Below are 18,009 nucleotides of genomic sequence, written 5' to 3'. Positions count from 1 at the left end.
ATGCATAATTTCAGTGTAAAAAAAAAAAAGAAAAAGAAAAATCAGTGCTACAATATCAAAGGTGGTAATATTTCAAAGTCTGATGAGACAGATTTGCTTCCATACGACTCAAAAACTGTCCATAGGTGTGAGTGAATGTGTGTGTGTGTGTTGCCCTCCGAAGGACTAGCGCCCCCTCCAGGATGTGTTCCTGCCTTGCGCCCAATGATTCGGCCCTGAACTGGAGAAGCGGTTAGATAATGACTGAATGAATGTAATGCCCCTCAATCGAAAACTAGTCCAGGCTTGAAACACTCCATATAACTTCAACATTAGTGGGTGTGGCCAAACAGATGCAAGTGAATGTTTGTGAATTAACTCGTTTTGTGCCAATTCAAACTGAATTGGTTATCACAGCTTAGCACAGAAGATAGTTGTTATACTTATTTTAAGCAAAACAGGATTTCTATCGTTGCTCACGAACCACGGCGGTGTAGCAGAATAGAAAGAAAGAGAGAGAGGGTGTGTGAGAGCAGGGAAGGCGGAGCGACCCCCAGGAACCTGGGGTGGGGGAGGGAGAGGAGTAGTGGAGGAAAGAGGAGAGCCGCAGAAAGCGTAGCGACCCAGGGTTTGAATGAAGGAGACGGAAATGTGCATTTCTTTGACTAACACTAGTAACTAACAGCTGCCCCCAGGGCAAAACATCAAAGAGGACTGGACCGGACCAGAACAGACCCGGTTTGGACTGAGAGTCCCAGATAGAGGGAAAAGGCGAGGATTTCTCTGTTCTCGGACCCATGCTACGACTGAGGAGGGGTGGGGGTTGGAATGGAGCTGGTTTATGGCCGCCTGCATGAGAAAGAAGGTAAAAGATAAAGAGAGACACTGGAGTGAAACCCTGTTATTTCGGTGGAAGAAAACCCGTGCTGTTTTTCCCCTCTCTCTCTCTCTCTCTCTCTCAACCCTAATGCCTCTGCAGCCCTCGGTTTTGGATGTTTTCCCAGGCGGAGCTCAATGAGAGCATTCACAGACCCAGCGGGGAACAACACTCACTGGGGTAGCTCAAAACCAGGCTCACGGGTCTCTCACTGCACTCATCCTAGAGACTACCGCCGTACTTGGTCGTCGGTTCTGTTGTCTTTAACACCAAGTTGCCTTGCATCAGCTGTGGAAGGTAAACGTTAGAACAGAAACGAGGAAAACCACAGATCCTTTGATTGCTCTTTGTGTTGCTGCAGCAGGGTCAACGGAGCAGAGCCTGTCTCAGAGAATCAAAGAAAGGTAAGTCGTTCCACAGTTTATCCCCAAAGAAAAAAACGCCAATAGCTCCCTGTTGTTCGCATATTTTGCCTCGCCTTCCTGTACTCGTTTTTCATTGTTGGGTCGATCGCATTGTTTTTATTGTCTCTCTCTGAGCATTGATGGATAGGATCGTTATGATGCAGTGGGAGAAGGGAACGCAGTGACTCAATGAAAACAATACTTTTCACTTTAGGAGTCTCAAATTTGACTTTAATTTATTCCATAACAAAAAAATCAAACCTGTCATTATCTTTCGCCCTCGTTTGAACTTTTTATTACTCTGAACTTTGTAGTTTTGCATGTTCAAATCTGTACTGTTAATCTTTACCCAGGGTGGAATCTAAACATCCCTCATATTTTGATTTAATCTCGTTCGGGAACGGGTTTTAGCTGAGATTAACCCTAAACTGTAGGGGCTAGTTTTAAATCAGTTGCTTATTATGAGAATTTTTATATTCAAAAGACTTTAGATTTACACTGAAGTGGGGATTCATTTGCTACACTGTTCAAACTAACTGGACGTGAATGTTACTATTCGTTTTGGGGCATTTTAACATTTTGAAAATGTTTTCCCGCTTTAAAATATTTGTACGATCCGCTTTGGTGTAGCTTACTCGGGTTTGAGTCACTGTGTTGAGTTTAGAGCAGTTCTTACTCTTCCAGTGAAGGCCTCAAAGCCGCGGTCTCTCGTAGTTTTGGGTTAGGGGGTGTCCTGATGCCTCCCCAAACATCTGCGCCTACTCCCAACCCGAGGCTTGTAGGCCTTGCCCTGCCCACACAATGGTCACTGCAGCCTCAGAAAATTGAGACCGTTCCTTTGTGCTTTCGTAGTTTATGTTACGTTAAGACTAAAGTTAGATGATGCAGATAAATATTCTGAAGATGATTTTTCTTTTTGTTTGTAGTTCTGTCCTGTTGAATGCAGTGTGGGACACACATTATTTTACCTGTGATTTGGTCTCTGAATCATTCCTTGAACAACCCATCTCTCTATGATTAAAAAAAAACATTGTTTTAATTGGCATAACAAGTGACCATATCTGAATAGTATTACCAGAAAAGCACACGTTCTCAAATTTATGAACAGCTCCCTTCTGCATCCCAGAAATTCCAGAATGAGCTTTTTTTTTTTGTTTGTTTGTTTGTTTATGTCCAGACATTTTACAGTTGTGTGATTTAAACTTGCGTACCTTGGATAAATTTCACACTAGTGATCAAACCAACTTGAACAACTTATATATAAAGGCCCTTCACAGTAAGTGGTTATATATGAAGTTGTTACAAACATAATAATTCCAGGGGCATTTAATGATACCTAGTGGTAGATGGTTTGATGTTTCTTTTAATGTATTTTCCCAGAGCAGAAGTGTTATATACAGGGTGTTTGGCAATCACCACATCTAAAATGGTGTGATATTTTTGATATAAATTTTTGCCAAATTTGCCATTTTGAGTGTTAAATAAAGTTACTATATTTTTATTGTTGTGACCTAATATTTCAATTGTCTATTATTGTAAGTTTGTAACCTTCTCTCCAATGCACAGTTTTATATCTAACCACCCTGAATGATTTTGGTTATATTTAATTATGCTGTTTTGAAAAATTTGTGGAATTTCCCTTTAAGTAAGTTTCTCTTTAACTGAACATCAAGTTCAATTGTGCTGGTTGTACTAAATGGGTCAGAAGAGACTTAGAATAATGAGTAACACAATAGCTCAACTGTAATGCACACCTGGGAGCTGTATGAAACCTGCCACACCTTAGTTAGGCACATAACACTCCATCCATATGAAGTTCTGCTGCACTTTTTTTCGTCCATAGAAAAGTCTTTTGTAGTTTGTCCATCTTTTTCTTAGCTGCAGAGGAACTGAATGTAAAGAAATTCTCCAGTGGTTGCAACCTGACCTTTTTACAAGTTTCTTTTCAGCACTGGTGTTTCTGCAACCTCGTAAAAATAATGCCACAAAGGATATGTTAATCTTACAAGGGTTAAGTGACTTAAATTATTTTTTTTCTCTTAATATTTTACATAAATTTTTTATGGCAGTGTGAACGTGTCAAATATATACACTACAAATCACATATTAGTCAGCTCCGTATGTGGTCCTACATCAAATGTGAATGGTCAGATCATATTTCATGTGTCTTCTTGCTTGCTGCTGTTAACAGACAGCACCGGCAACAACACACAGGCTTTAAGACCACAATAATACACACAGTTCTATAAAAGGAGCTGTGTAGGTGCTGGCTGAATATAAAGCATTTGTGCTACATGTATTGCACAATATTTAGGGACCTACCTTTTGCACTACATGGGGATTAGGGACCCATTGGGGAAGGAGCCACCTCAACATTTCTGTCCCTGAATAGCGCACATTGATATGTTCACCTAACAAACTTACAAATACGTTTATTAACATGAATAGTCAAGATGGCCAAATACAATATATGCAAAAAGGAAATTTAAACTGGTTAACTACTGGTTGTAATGTGAACATAGCCAGAGTACTCTAGTGTTGCTATAGAATTGCCACTTAGGGGTTGGCTAAGAAATATTTGCCAATAAATAAATATAATTAGTGTAAAGAACTGGATGTGTACCAATGTAATGATTCTTCTTGGAACTGTTTTTATTTGACATTAAGATAGTGTACCCACAGAGTGTATAAAGAACTGTCAGGAAAAACTGGTGGTATCTTCATGGGTGCATTTCTGTACCGGCAGTTAGGGAACATAATTGTAACTAATTCTGTATTAATTAGATTTTAGACCTTTAAAGAAATATTTTAAAATTGTAAAGGAAAGTTAAAATATATTCTACTTCTGGAGGAGAGAATGTAATGCACCTTTAGAGAACAAAAAAAAACACTTCTTCAAATGTACATTTACACTGTGTGCCTTTTTAGTGACGAATAAAATACCTCAACTTTTTTTCTTCCCCCTTCTTCTGAGAGTGTACGTGCTTTAGCTCACTGAGCTTCATTCAACTGGAAGACAACATTAGCGAATCACAAAGAATTATCCGTGTGATTGTTGGCTTGTTAATGCCAATAGATACTGATAGAGGTTAGATTTAGAACTCCTAGAGTTTTCCTTAAGTGCTTAGCTGTGTTTTCTGTAAGTTACTCTGTAGACCTTGGGATTGTCCCCCTTCAGATTGATGGGTGGCACGTGTTGTGAATCTGTCCTCAACAAATGGTGTCCATGAGTCCCTGACTGTCATATCAGCTTAGTAAACAACCCCTGACATGTGTGTTGCGACGTGTGAGTGAGAAAAACACATGCACACTTGTGCATCAGATTAGGAATTTGTTTTTTGTGGTTTTTTTTCCTCTCATAACAGGAAATCTCATGTTCTTATCACATGAAACCAACTAGAGAGAGAGAGAGAGAGAACGAGACAGAAATAGAAAGTGAAGAGGGTGGTGGCGCTTCATTAAGCTGATCAGATTATGCTCCCCCACCAGCTCCCACCCTTTTTCCAGGGTCTGCCCCAGTCTGTCAAGCAGAACCGCTTCATGACTGGTCGGAAATGCATCTGTTATTTTTAGGCAGGCCACACACACACACACACACACACACGTTCAGGTAAACACATCACTGCAACTTTTTTTTTCTGTCCCTTTTGCCCTCATCAGTAAAATAACCTTGTATGGTTAAAGGTCATGTAACCATAGAAACTCATCCCCCCACGCCATTCACAACTCCCATACACCGCCCATTCATTCCTATGGCAACAGCCAAGCTTGGTTACCCCAGAGATGATGAGGGAAGCCTGGGGAATGTGTGTATGTGAGGGTTTGAGTGATGAGACCTTGGTGTGATTGTGAGATTCAAATTGTGAAAGCCATGAAATTCAGAAAATTGAAAAAGGCAAACTTCTGTTACTTCATTCGTACATTGTTAAGGTGTTGTTTGCAAAACAAATATTCATTATATTGGTTCTGCTATCAGTCTAGAATAAAATGTGTAACCAAGTATCCTCCATAGTTTGATTTGTCCTTTGAATCATCTTACAGCAAACGGCCCGTTAAGCTTTAAGTTGCCTTTCAACACGGTCAACGTTGTCATGAAAAGATGATCTTTAAATATTAATGGTGAACATATTATTGCTAAAAGTTTATCATATACTCTCATACAGCCATGTCCCAGACAGCGTATTTTAGTCATTTAAAGTTTTTAAAATCAAACAACTGGGTTTTTAATAGATTAATTATCCACACACTCTTGAATCAGTGGAATTTTCTTTTAAGACATCAGTCTTTGAGCAAGAACAACAGCTAAATTGTCCTTTGTCTTCTGCAGGTTAGTCCACCCCTTTCTCATCAGCCTCCAAAATAGATTCTCTCAGGAGTAAAGTTGAGCTGCTGAAGCTGCCACTGTCGCTCTCCTCTAAATCCATCTCTGAACGCAAAATTCAACTGGGTGGGGCAACGGAACGTCCCAGGGGCGGAGCTGGGGTCCACAAACCCCGCCCACTTGCCCCAGACATGGACAACGAATCGCAATACTCTGGCTATTCCTACAAATCCTCCCATTCCCGCAGCTCTCGCAAGCACAGGTGAACACACACACACACACACACAGTATTATTCTCAATTATTATGAAGCCATAGGATGTGAGTTTATGCATTCTGAGTTTTTAATTCTTTTATTTCACAGAACAGATCAGATTTCACTGCAGAATATTTACAAAGTACTGGAATATAGATGTACAGCTGTTATTATGCATTTGATACTTTATTTTTCAATATATTCCATGTATAAACTGCAGGGATCGGAGAGACAGGCATCGGTCTAAGAGCAGAGACAGCAGGGGAGACAAGTCAGTCACTATACAAGCTCCTGGGGAGCCCCTACTGGATACGGAATCTACACGTGGCGATGACAGGGTCAGTGTTGTACATGTCTTTTTCTGGGCTGGGATTTCTGTTCTGCGTTCAGAGCAAAACCCCCTATTATTCTTGTAGATACATATTAATATATATATACACTATTACAGCTACTCATTTGTAAGCCTTCTTTCAAGGTTCAAAATTAAATTGACATTTTTGTGGCTGTATTTATCCCTCAGTTTTTGAATTGATTGACACCAAAATATTCCTGAAGCATTACACTTAAATATTTCTGTCCAAAACAGTATTTAATAATTATTATTATTGTACATTTATGCTGTATTTATAGCTAATGTTTGTAGAAAACACCCAAAAAAAGGCTGTAGACTGGTCTGATCATTGGTGTAACCTTTCTCACTCTGTGTAGGACGATAACTGGGGGGAGACTACCACAGTGGTGACGGGAACCTCTGAGCACAGCGTGTCAAATGAGGACCTGACCCGAGCATCAAAGGAGCTGGAGGACTCGTCTCCTCTAGAATGTCGACGGTTTGCTGGCCCCGTACTGAGTGGCATTCTGGGGCTTTTTGCCTTACTGACACCACTGGCCTTCCTACTACTGCCACAGCTACTGTGGCGGGACTCGCTGGAACCCTGCGGGACACCCTGCGAGGGTCTGTACGTCTCACTGGCCTTCAAGCTTCTGGTCCTGCTCATCTCATCCTGGGCCCTGTTCCTGAGGCCACCCCGCGCCACCCTCCCTCGCTTCTTTGTCTTCCGCTGCCTACTCATGGCTCTCGTCTTTCTCTTCGTGGCGTCCTACTGGCTCTTCTATGGAGTGAGGGTCCTGGAGCCCAGAGAAAGGGACTACAGGGGCATTGTGGGATACGCAGTCTCTCTGGTCGATGCCTTGCTGTTTATCCAGTATCTGGCTTTGGTGCTGCTGGAGGTGAGACACCTCAGACCGGCATTCTGCATTAAAGTGGTGCGCACCACGGACGGAGCCAGCCGCTTCTACAATGTGGGACATCTCAGGTACGTGTTTGTGATTTGTTTTTAAAGATTAATCAAAAGTAAGGTAACATTATTAAAACACAGCTGTGATATCTGTAAATTCTTTTAGTACTTTCTTAATCAGATTTCTTACAGTGAAAAAACACAGTGTTACAGTGTTAGCTTTGTTAGTTTTAGTGTGAAACAGATGAGACTCCACAACCCTCTACAGACTACAATACCAGTCACAAAAAGCATGTATAGGATGACGGCGTATGGCCCAAAACACTATCAAACATGTAATAAGTTGTTATTATTTATTTGTATAACCAATAGCTTAGGTGTTGAAAAAATTGGATTACCACTCACTAGAAGAAGGCCTTGTTGTGTTTTTGTGGAAATGCACATATTACTCAACATTTAAACCCACTAACTGATGAACTGAATAACATTGATTATCTCACTTCACTGGCACCTATGACTAGGTGGAGAATATATTTAGTATCAATACTCCTTGATGTTTTGAATGCAAGAAAAATGTGAGCAGTTTTGACAAGAGACAAACTGTGGGGATCACCTTGTTTTGAGTAATTAACTCACTGGTATGTGGTTGGTACTATGCACTAGCAGAATACTGGCTTGACCAATAACTGTAGCTGATATGTATGATTATAGGAATGGTCTCTTGAAATGGTGTCCATGCCTTTAAGTGTTCCCCTACGTAGCTGGCGCTGTTCTCTGTTGGACAACTCTACAGACAAGATCAGCTGTGACTGCTTAGCAGCTTCCCCTTGTCAGTGCGAGGTGCTTTTCTGTGTTTCTGCATGACCAACACACACACTTCTCACTTGGGCAAAACCAAGCCACTGCTGGATATAAGAGAAAAATAAAGCATTTTGCAGCAGCTGGAACAAACCAAAAAAACAAAAACGGGATTCTCCAAAGCCAGCATCCCCAACTCACCTGCAAGATGGCTTCAGGAAAACATTTCCAACTCATTGGTGCTTCAGGGTGGGCATGTGCAGCTGAACAAACTGAAATGGAGCTTCTGTGTGGTCTAGTAAAGAGTGAAGTAAATAGGACAGTGCATTTATTTGAGCAAAGCTTGGTTTACAACTGCTTGTATGTAACAAGTGCCATCCCCACTATTCACCCAGAGATCTGTGAGCTGGTTACATCATCAAGTTCTACACTACACTGTGTTATTTCCGGTGATTATGGATACGCTGTGGTTGCTATATAACACAGTAAGCTCACTTTGGAATAAGCACTCAGAGTTTCGGTGTTGTTGCGAGTGACCGGTGTAATTGTGCATTCTTCCATGTTGGATGTATAAGAAAATTAATATCAGCCCTAAATATTATAGGTGTTCTTCAATGCTAATAATCATTAGCGCTTAGCATGCTACCTCTTTGCTCTGTCGGGCATCAGTGAACTTTTGGGTGCCCATGACACTGTGGCTGGATCAGAGTTATCTTTTCTTGGTGCACTTTTGGAGCATGCTAATCCCTGCTCTGACCAAATCAATGTGACCATTGTCTTTTAGACTTTTCTCTTTTCGCATATTTTTTCTGATTCCAACACATCAGTTCCGTGAGCTAACTTCACTTTCTACCGCATATCCCAGCTCGTGACAGGTGCCACTGTAACAAGGTCATCTATCTTATTCACTTCATCTGTATGTGATTTAAATATTCTGGACAATCTGTGTAAGTGACTGAACATGTGTCTAGGTTTGGCTCTTTGTACCTCAGTACACAGCCATCATCGCTATCCACCAAGTCCTTTTTGTTATTTAGCACCCATGAGATTTTTTTCCTCGGTTTTGTCTTGGAGAGCTTGGATGTACACTTCTGTTTCAGCTGATTTTTGGCACTACCTGCTGATTCGTGACCCCTCAAGCCTTTGATTGAAACACGTTCGTCAACTAGGAAAAAAATAAAATTCCCCCATTCAAGTAGGGTTTGTGTTCTGATTCTTTTTGTAGCAGCAGAGAAGCCATAAAAGATCAATTAAGCTATAACCCTATTCATGAAGCTATTAACTTAACAAAGTGGCGTGATGTGTGACAGTATAATACTTTACACCACTGGTGTTTTTTAATTTACTTATTTTAATTAATTTATTATTATTTATTTTTTAGGAGTCGTATGAATGGCATCCTAACATTTAAAATTCTTTACAGCCTTGACTAGTTGCAGGTTCATTTCCTGTGAAATTGTTATGACTTTACTGAATGTGGTTTAACCCACTAGTAGTTTATATGGTTTTTGTGGAAGTTAATACACTGTTTCCACAAGATTATCTTGGAGCCTTTAATAAAGTGTTTTAATATTCATCTGATTTTATTTATATGATTATTACATTGTAATTATTATTTTTTTATGTAAATTAATTTGTTATTGTAACTGTAATTTGAGATTAATCTGAAATATCAGGTTAAGGCAGTGACCGTGGCATGGTACAACAACCAGAAATGTGTCATTTGTACACTGTATTTTTACAGTTGGCATATTCTGATAGTGTTTGATAAAAACATTTAGAAGTGAGACTCCAGTTTCATGACCTTGGACCTGGGTGTCCCACCATCCTGTACAAGCTGTATTCCACACATTTACCTGCACATAAGTAAGACCTCTTAATTCTTAGTCGGGAACACACTAAAACGTGCAGAGCAGAGGGTTTCCAAGACTTGGGTTTGAATGTGATTACAGCACACTACTATTCTACATTAATTTGAAGATAAAATGCAAATGACTAGTGATTCAACTGTGGCTGTTTGTTACAGTATCCAGCGAGCTGCAGTGTGGGTGCTGGATCAATACTACAGCGACTTTCCTGTTTATAACCCAGCTCTGCTCAACCTGCCCAAGTCTATCCTCTCTAAAAAGATGTCTGGCTTCAAGGTCTACTCTCTCGGTGAAGGTACAGTCCTTAAGGTCTACAAACATAAAACATATTGGTTGTAGATAAACTATAGTGTGATTGCAAACTCTCTTTCAAACACCTGTTTTCTGCTCGCACACTCTCCCTTTCCTTCCTTCCTGTTTTCTGTATTATTCTTAGCCCCTTTATTCAAAATGGTGAAGGCAGAGCAGCTAAACACGTTGATTTAACAGAACTCCTTCCTTCCTCATACGTTCTCCTCATAAACTCAGTTATTTGCTCATCTCCAGAGAACAGCACAAACAACTCAACCGGTCAGTCACGGGCCATGATCGCAGCTGCCGCACGGAGGAGGGACAATTCCCATAACGAGTACTACTACGAGGAGGCAGAGATGGAGCGCAGGGTGCGCAAACGCAAGGCCAGGTAAAGCCCAGCACAGTTTATTTGCAAACAGATATGCAACGTTTAGTTTAAATCATATAGTGTAATCGTCTGAAAATGATTTGTCTCACGTGATTCTGGTACTTCTGTTTTTTAAAAAGTGTTGATAGTTCCTTTAGTGCAAGCCTCTAGACCTACTTTTGATTACAAGGCATTGGCTGACACAGTAAACCATGCTTACACTTGAGCGCCATGACTGTTGTAGTCATGAGATGTGCTGTAACAGTTCGTAATTCGAAGAAATAATTAAATTCAAACACTTTATTTTTTAAATTGTAGTGTACTTAGTATGAACTGATGCACCGTGTCCGTGTTTACGTGTATGTAGTACTGAATAGTACCAAATCATAAAAAAATAAGATCAGTAACACCACCTTGTTGCTTTTTATTTTAACATTAACCTCCAGCTCTTGTTGTTTGACTAACTATATTGTCTTTGGTTATGCTAGACTCGTTGTGGCGGTAGAGGAGGCATTCACGCATATCAAGCGACTTCAAGAGGAGGAGCAGGCTTCTTCACCCAAGCACCCAAGAGAAGTGATGGACCCACGTGAAGCAGCTCAGGCCATCTTTGCTCCTATGGCCCGAGCCATGCAGAAGTACCTGCGGACAACCAGGCAGCAGCCCTACCACAGCATGGAGAGCATCATCGCTCATCTCCAGTTCTGCATCACGCACAATATGACGCCAAAGGTGAGGGAATATACTAAGTTTAGGCTTTTAAAGATGCAGTTCAGCAAAAGATCTGATATGTTTAACCCTTTCCCTGATGTTACAAATTAACTGGGGATGCCCCAATTAAGCAGGAAATTGAAGCAATTTAATTGTGAACAGTTTCACACTTTTCACAATTGCACACTTATTAATGAGCAACTGTAAAACATTCATTCAGTTCAGGGTCGCGGTGGGTCCAGAGACTACCTGGAATCATTGGGCGCAAGGCAGGAATACACCCTGAGGGGGCGCCAGTCCTTCACAGGCCAACACAGACACACACACATTCCCTCACACACTCACACCTACGGACACTTTTGACAACATGTGTTTTTGGACTGTATGAGGAAACTGGAGCACCCGGAGGAAACCCACGCAGACACGGGGAGAACACACCACACTCCTCACAGACAGTCACCCGGAGGAAACCCACGCAGACACAGAGAGAACACACCACACTCCTCACAGACAGTAGAAACTGTAACAAGAGAATGTGAGTGATCAGACAAAGCACATTATTTTTGCTGTAATTAGCAAAAATAAAATAATAATTATTTTATTATATTACATATAACGATTATTAACAAATAATATAATAACAATTGGGCGGCACAGTGGCGCAGCAAGTAGTGTTGCAGTCACACAGCTCCAGGGCCCTGTGGTGTGTCTGCGTGGGTTTCCTCTGGGTGCTCCGGTTTCCTCCCACAGTCCAAAAACACATGCTGGTAGGTGGATTGGTGACTCAAAAGTGTCCATAGGTGTGTGTCTGTGTTGCCCTGTGAAGGACTGGTGCCCCCTCCAGGGTGTATTCCAACCTTGCGCCCAATGATTCCAGGTAGGCTCTGGACCCACCGCGACCCTGAATTGGATAAGGGTTACAGACAATGAATGAATGAATAATAACAATTATGCATTGCACAGTCAAACTGACCACAGCAAAAGTTTGCATATAACTATAGATCTTAAATATCATATATTGCTCTTTTAACATCAAATATATCTTTTGTGAAAGTCCTTTATTTTGTCGTGTGGTAAAGCTGCCCATTTCTCGTAACAAAAAAATCTAGATCATGGAAATTCTGTGCCCTCAGTTGATAATGAGATCAGGAGGCAGTGATATCCGTTCCAGAAACTTCAGTGTCCTGAAGCCAGTTAAGCATCAGCTTGGCTTCGTTTCAGTCCCATGTGCGTCTTCGTGGCTAATGAATGCACATTCTTCTCTGATATGTTCTGATTTGATGCTGCATTCATTTTACTATTCATCTCAACCTTATTTCCTATCCCACTGTAGCTCATACACATCAGCGGGGAGGTGCCCCACATGCTTCACGTTCAGAATGTTGCTTCTCCTGTTTTGTTGACACCTTTCCAAATGCGCTGTTTATGGTCGTGACCACATTGTTAAGTTTGGGTCTCACTCCAAATTAATTGGTTCCAGGAGTTCCATTGGTTCTCAGGGTGTTTTGTTGGTTTTGGTGGAGCCAAGGCTTTTTCTCTGGCAACACTTCCATGCAGCTCATGTTTTAGTGTCTCCACATTGTGTATTCTGGAATAGCCACACTCTTTTGTTTCAGAGAAACCAGTCTTTCAGTGGAAGTTGCTTGTGGGATTTTTAGTGCATCGCAACAAATATTCCTTACACTTGGGTCTGAAGTATTTCTTGTTCTGATCTTGGTGTTGTGTTAATAGTTCCCATTATTTTCCATTTCCTCATTGAAGTTGGAACAGCACGGGGCTGGGTTTCCCCAAAAGTATCTTAGGACACAGAATATTCTTAATAGAAGAGTGAGCACTATAGAACTACAGGGGTTGGAAAATGAAACTGAAACACCTGGTTTTAGACCACAGTAATTTATTAGTGTGGTGTAGGGCCTCTTTTTGCAGCCAATACAGCGTCAGTTCGTCTTGGGAATGACATATACAAGTCCTGCACAGTGGTCAGAGGGATTTGAAGCCATTCTTCTTGCAGGATAGTGGCCAGGTCTCTACGTGATGCTGGTGGAGGAAAACGTTTCCTGACTCTCTCCTCCAAAACACCCCAAAGTGGCTCAAAAATATTTAGATTTGGTGACTGTGCAGGCCATGGGAGATGTTCAACTTCACTTTCATGTTCATCAAACCAATCTTTCACCAGTCTTGCTGTGTGTATTGTTGCATTGTCGTCCTGATACACGGCACCACCTTCAGGACACAGTGTTTGAACCATTGGATGCACATGGTCTTACTGGTGCAATGTGTAATTAATGAAGATTGTCCACCAGGCTGCTCCAATTTAGCCATGAAACCTCCCACACTAAAATGACAGGTGTTTCAGTTTCGTTGTCTAACCCCTGTGTATGGGACCAGGAGAAATTTAAAAGGAATGGGTGGATTGTAAATTGTGGTCTGTATGCAAATGTATGCTATGTTTAGCCAGCATGCGTAGGTTATGCTTATGAGATGTTACTAGCACATCTCTTCATACCCTGTTTGCCTTCTGGAACTGTGTATATTATCAGGTCAGTTATCAGCTTAGTACTCAAGCTAGTGAATAAACAATCTGTGATTTTTTTTTATTATTATTTATTTATTTTTCTTGACCTATATATAAAATATACATTAAGAAGTATAGTATTTCCATTGGCCTGTTAATTTCCTCTTATTTGTCCCTGTAATACCACGAGACATTATTTCCTATGGCTTACAATGTTAAGGACTGCATTCCAAAACGGTGCAAGTTCAGTTTCTTAAGCGCTTTAATAAATTTTAATAGTCATCATTCATAGGCACAGAGTTTTTCAAATTATTTGTAATGTTTCCTCCTTTTTTTTTTATCACTTATCCTCAGCATATATATATATATATATATATATAATTAAACTGTACTAGTAAATCAATGAAATCTTGTTAACTTTCTTGCCCTGAATGTTGCCCTATGGCCAGATATGGCATTAAATACAAATGAACTAACTAATGCTAATCACTTTGCCTCCTTACATTTCAGGCTTTCTTGGAGAGGTACCTAACCCCTGGCCCAACCATGCAGTATCAGAGGGAGAATGGCAGGGGTCGCCAGTGGACCCTGGTGAGCGAGGAGCCTGTGACATCAGCACTGCGACAGGGGCTCGTGTTCTCGCTTCGGAGGCTGGATTTCGCCTTGGTGGTTACAGTAACGGCCCTGCCCTTCCTCAACCTGGGGGAGGAGTTCATTGACCCCAAAAGCCACAAGTTCGTTATGAGGTTGCAGTCTGAAACTTCAGTGTAGGGAGAGGTAAAAACACACACACAAAAAAAGTGGGTGTAAAGAGGGATGATTGATTTAGAGTCGAATGGGGATAGAGCAGCGGAGAGGGAGAGAACCACTTTTTGTCGTTGTCTTTTTTATCTTTTTTTTTTTTCCTCCTCCCTCCTCATTATTAGTTTTTTTTTAATAAATTCAGGTCTTATCATTGGCCTCTTTTTATATTCTGAATGCCCAAGCCTCCAAGACTTTTTTTTAATTATTATTTTTTAGACTGAACAGTTCTTTCTACATTTCTGACTTGACTATTGCCATTCCTATTTTTTACATGATTTCTACGACAGCATGGAATACTGTAGTACTGTATGAACCTGTTTGTGCCACATATTTTTGCTCCAGTCTCCAAGCGTCCCAGCTCTGTACAGTTTGGTTGGACTCCCAAATAACAGGCGATGTTTTTCGGTTAAGCTGTTCAAGTAGGAAGTGAAGCTGCACATACAGAACCTCACTCAGTGGGATGTGCTTATTCTGAGCTGTAACATTTTAGTGTTTTCTACAGAAACTGACTTCTTGGGAAGCCTAATGCAATTTTAGAAGGGATTAAATCCTTCTTTAAAATATGTGACCACAAAATGACGCAGCTGTAGAAACCTGGTATGAAGCCTCTTGTGTACAAGGTCTGATTCAAGGGAAATTCTACTGTTTTTTTTCAGTTCTGCATAATTTGATCACTGAGTTGTAAACAATGTCCTTCAGAGTGGTTTTAGATATAAACGGTTAGTTGTAGAGAAACATACTCACTTGAGGGGACACAATGCATTGTTTCAAATGAATAGTGAACCTACTTGAGTGTTAAAATTGAATTTAAAATGCTGTATCCATAAACACAATGACATGGTGCCACTGACGCAAAGTTGATGGCATTTGTAGCAGTGCCTAATTATAAAAGAGTATGTTTTAAATGGTGCCTTTTGTGGCAAGGGTTTTTATATATACATTAAACCACTTCGAATGGCTTTGTTTGCGTCTCTATTTGTGTGATACGAATTTTGGGACATTGGTAGGATTCTTCTTTAAAGACATTGTTAGAAAAACAACTAAGCAACCAATCGTTGTCAGTAATAATTTAATAAGTATCAAGGTAAAAGCTTGGGGGTCTTCATCCATGCTGCTTTTGAACCAAAACTGAGCTCGATGAGCCAAGCTGTGCTTAAAAACTGTCCGTTCTCTGTAGTCACATGTGAATAGTCCTAATTTAATATGCAACTCATGTAATCTATTTGTGGTTCGAATGACATTAACACTAACAACACTGTTGACTGCCTTTCTGTACACTTCATATATATCAGAGAGTGGCAGCTCCAGAGACCTCAATACACATCGTTAGCATCGTCGACACTACTGTAACTCAGCAGAACTGGATCACTACACATCTCTACACCGAACTTGCTGCATATTTACAATCAGTCTTCAGTCTATATCATTCGAGTCTTTCTAAATGTGTGTAAATAGGGACCCAGATTCCAAGGGCTCATGAAAAGCAAACCCTTTATTATCCACAGCCTTGATCTTCTGATCTCTCTCTTGAATGTGTTCAGGTTCACCAGAAAAATGCTCACATTTCTGATGAAGGAAACTATAGTAAGAATCTTTTAGCACTATGCAAGTGAGATTGTGCTATCAAGTCTACATGACCTTTTCTTCATTTTTAATAATTCAGGGCGACCTGTTCTGCTGCGTCATTTGCTTGTCTTTTGTTTGTTTGTTTGTTTGTTTTTTATTATTATTTTAATTCTTAAAAACAAGGGGCCTTTTTATGTTTATTCGTTTTGAAGTCCATTGCACAGAAATAAGTGGTTCATGTACCAGAACAGTGCCTCCATTCTGAAAATAGTTTTCAGCACAACGTGGTAGGAAACCTGTTTCACACCTTCCTGCGTGGTATGTGTAATTTCTTAAACCCACAGACTCAAATGGAACATGAGTCGGTGGAAGAATGCAAAACCAGAATGGTTATGAATTGTATGTGTGATTAAAAAAAATCATTCCTGTCACGAACCAGACCTACTTTACACCTTGTGTTCAAATTACACATTCATGTAGCGAAATATTAATGTAGCAAGTGGTATTCGGATATGTCAAATAGTTGTAATAAACGCTGGGTCCCAGGGGGTTTGCAGAAACACTATCATTGGAGGCAGAGAACCTTTTGCCTTTGAATTCTTGTAAATATCATCGTTCAGATACTGACCTCCATTTGAAGAAGTGATTTCAGGCACTGCTGAAGTCACTCTTTGTTTCGGCAGCTTTCACAGTAGGGGTTTACCTTTTGTACATAACGCTAATTCTCGTGTTTTAAGAAATCTTTCTTGATCTGCGTTGAAACATCAGACTGAAACACTTTTCTGTGTAAATTGTTTTACAATGAACCTCTGGAAAAACTTTGCTTCTTTAGGCCTAATGCATGCACATAGGTTATGAAGTTTTGTACGTTTTTTTTTTATTCATTGCCTTGTTTTTATTGCGATTTATTAAAGTTAAGCCTTTAACCTTTTTTCCAAAAAAAATTTTTAAATCTTAAAAAAAAATGCAATGTAAAGAGATTTGTAGATTTGTTGTGTGACTTTTTTTTTTCCAATTTGATAATTTTAGAACTAAAAATGTTACAGCCTTTTTAATAAATGATTTCAACACATCCTCTTAAGTCTTGTTTTTGACGTTTTTAAAACTTGACAGGACCTTGAGGACTTGAGAGGACCATCATATCTTCCAAACCTTGTTCACAAATGACTGGTTCAATTATTCTAAAAGCTTCAGAACACTTATGTTGCATAAAAAGCATTATTTGTTGGTTTAATTTTATGATCACTATACTCTATATAATTTGTAATGGGATGAGACCAGAAACTACCAGATTTTTCTGGAGCTAAATGTTTTGTTAGGGTCAAATGTTTTGTTCATTTGGGGAACAAATCTGAAACTGAAAGTTCAAATCAAAGTTCAAACTTGAAAATTTGAAAAATACAACAATGCGTACAAAATTAAAGTAACAGTAAGATGACTTTTTTCAGTTTTAATACAATTTTATTTCAATTATGGATTTTTTAAAAAATTATTTTCATGTTTCACTTTTACTATATATTTCGATATTTGAAGTCTTGTATCCAGTTGCAGATTTTGTTTTCCAATTCAGATCTTTATTTTCCTTTTCAGTTTCATATCTTCCCCCCTTTGGTCACTTATCTTATTTTAAACTTATCCTGATGCACTATAGCTGACCACTCCAGAGTTATCTGAGCATCTTAATGAGTTCATACACTTCAAGCAGATATGTTTATTGCCTCATCCAGTTATTGACAGACTCTAGGCAATTGCATAGTGTGCCAATGGGCTATAGTCACTTGATGAGAGAGAGAAAATAAGAGAGTTAAGATAGATCTGCATAACTATGATAGATTATTTTTAAGGATTTGATCAAGTGTAACATGTAAAGGTTTAACAATAGCGGCCCAAGATCTGTGGATCTGTGTGGAACACCGTAGGTCAGCGTTTTTATTTAAACATACGAATAGCAATAAGAGTTTCTCCAGATACGATCTTAACCAGCTGAGAACTGTTCCTCAAAGCCCTGTCCA

The 18,009-nt window shown here is 39.9% G+C and overlaps 1 protein-coding gene across 2 annotated transcripts; it reads left to right on the top strand.

Moving 5' to 3' along the window:
• The first annotated feature begins 536 nt into the window (after positions 1–536).
• Positions 537–17,060, top strand: vangl2 (VANGL planar cell polarity protein 2). Of its 2 annotated transcripts, XM_066681969.1 has the most exons (9): positions 537–844; positions 959–1,260; positions 5,588–5,843; positions 6,057–6,174; positions 6,545–7,152; positions 9,899–10,035; positions 10,287–10,422; positions 10,890–11,133; positions 14,138–17,060. In XM_066681969.1, exons 3-9 carry the CDS (start codon positions 5,773–5,775, stop codon positions 14,396–14,398), a joined length of 1,575 nt encoding a protein of 524 aa, XP_066538066.1. In that variant the 5' UTR covers positions 537–844; positions 959–1,260; positions 5,588–5,772; the 3' UTR covers positions 14,399–17,060. The 2 variants fall into 2 exon arrangements, with proteins under 2 accessions (XP_066538066.1, XP_066538065.1); XM_066681968.1 differs by having other exon boundaries at positions 537–1,260.
• Positions 17,061–18,009: the final 949 nt, after the last annotated feature.

The sequence above is a fragment of the Hoplias malabaricus genome, chromosome 9, assembly GCF_029633855.1.
Source record: "Hoplias malabaricus isolate fHopMal1 chromosome 9, fHopMal1.hap1, whole genome shotgun sequence".
Classification (NCBI taxonomy): domain Eukaryota; kingdom Metazoa; phylum Chordata; class Actinopteri; order Characiformes; family Erythrinidae; genus Hoplias; species Hoplias malabaricus.
The sequence above is the reverse complement of the archived record's forward strand: the minus strand, read 5'-3'. Positions and strand labels throughout refer to the sequence as shown.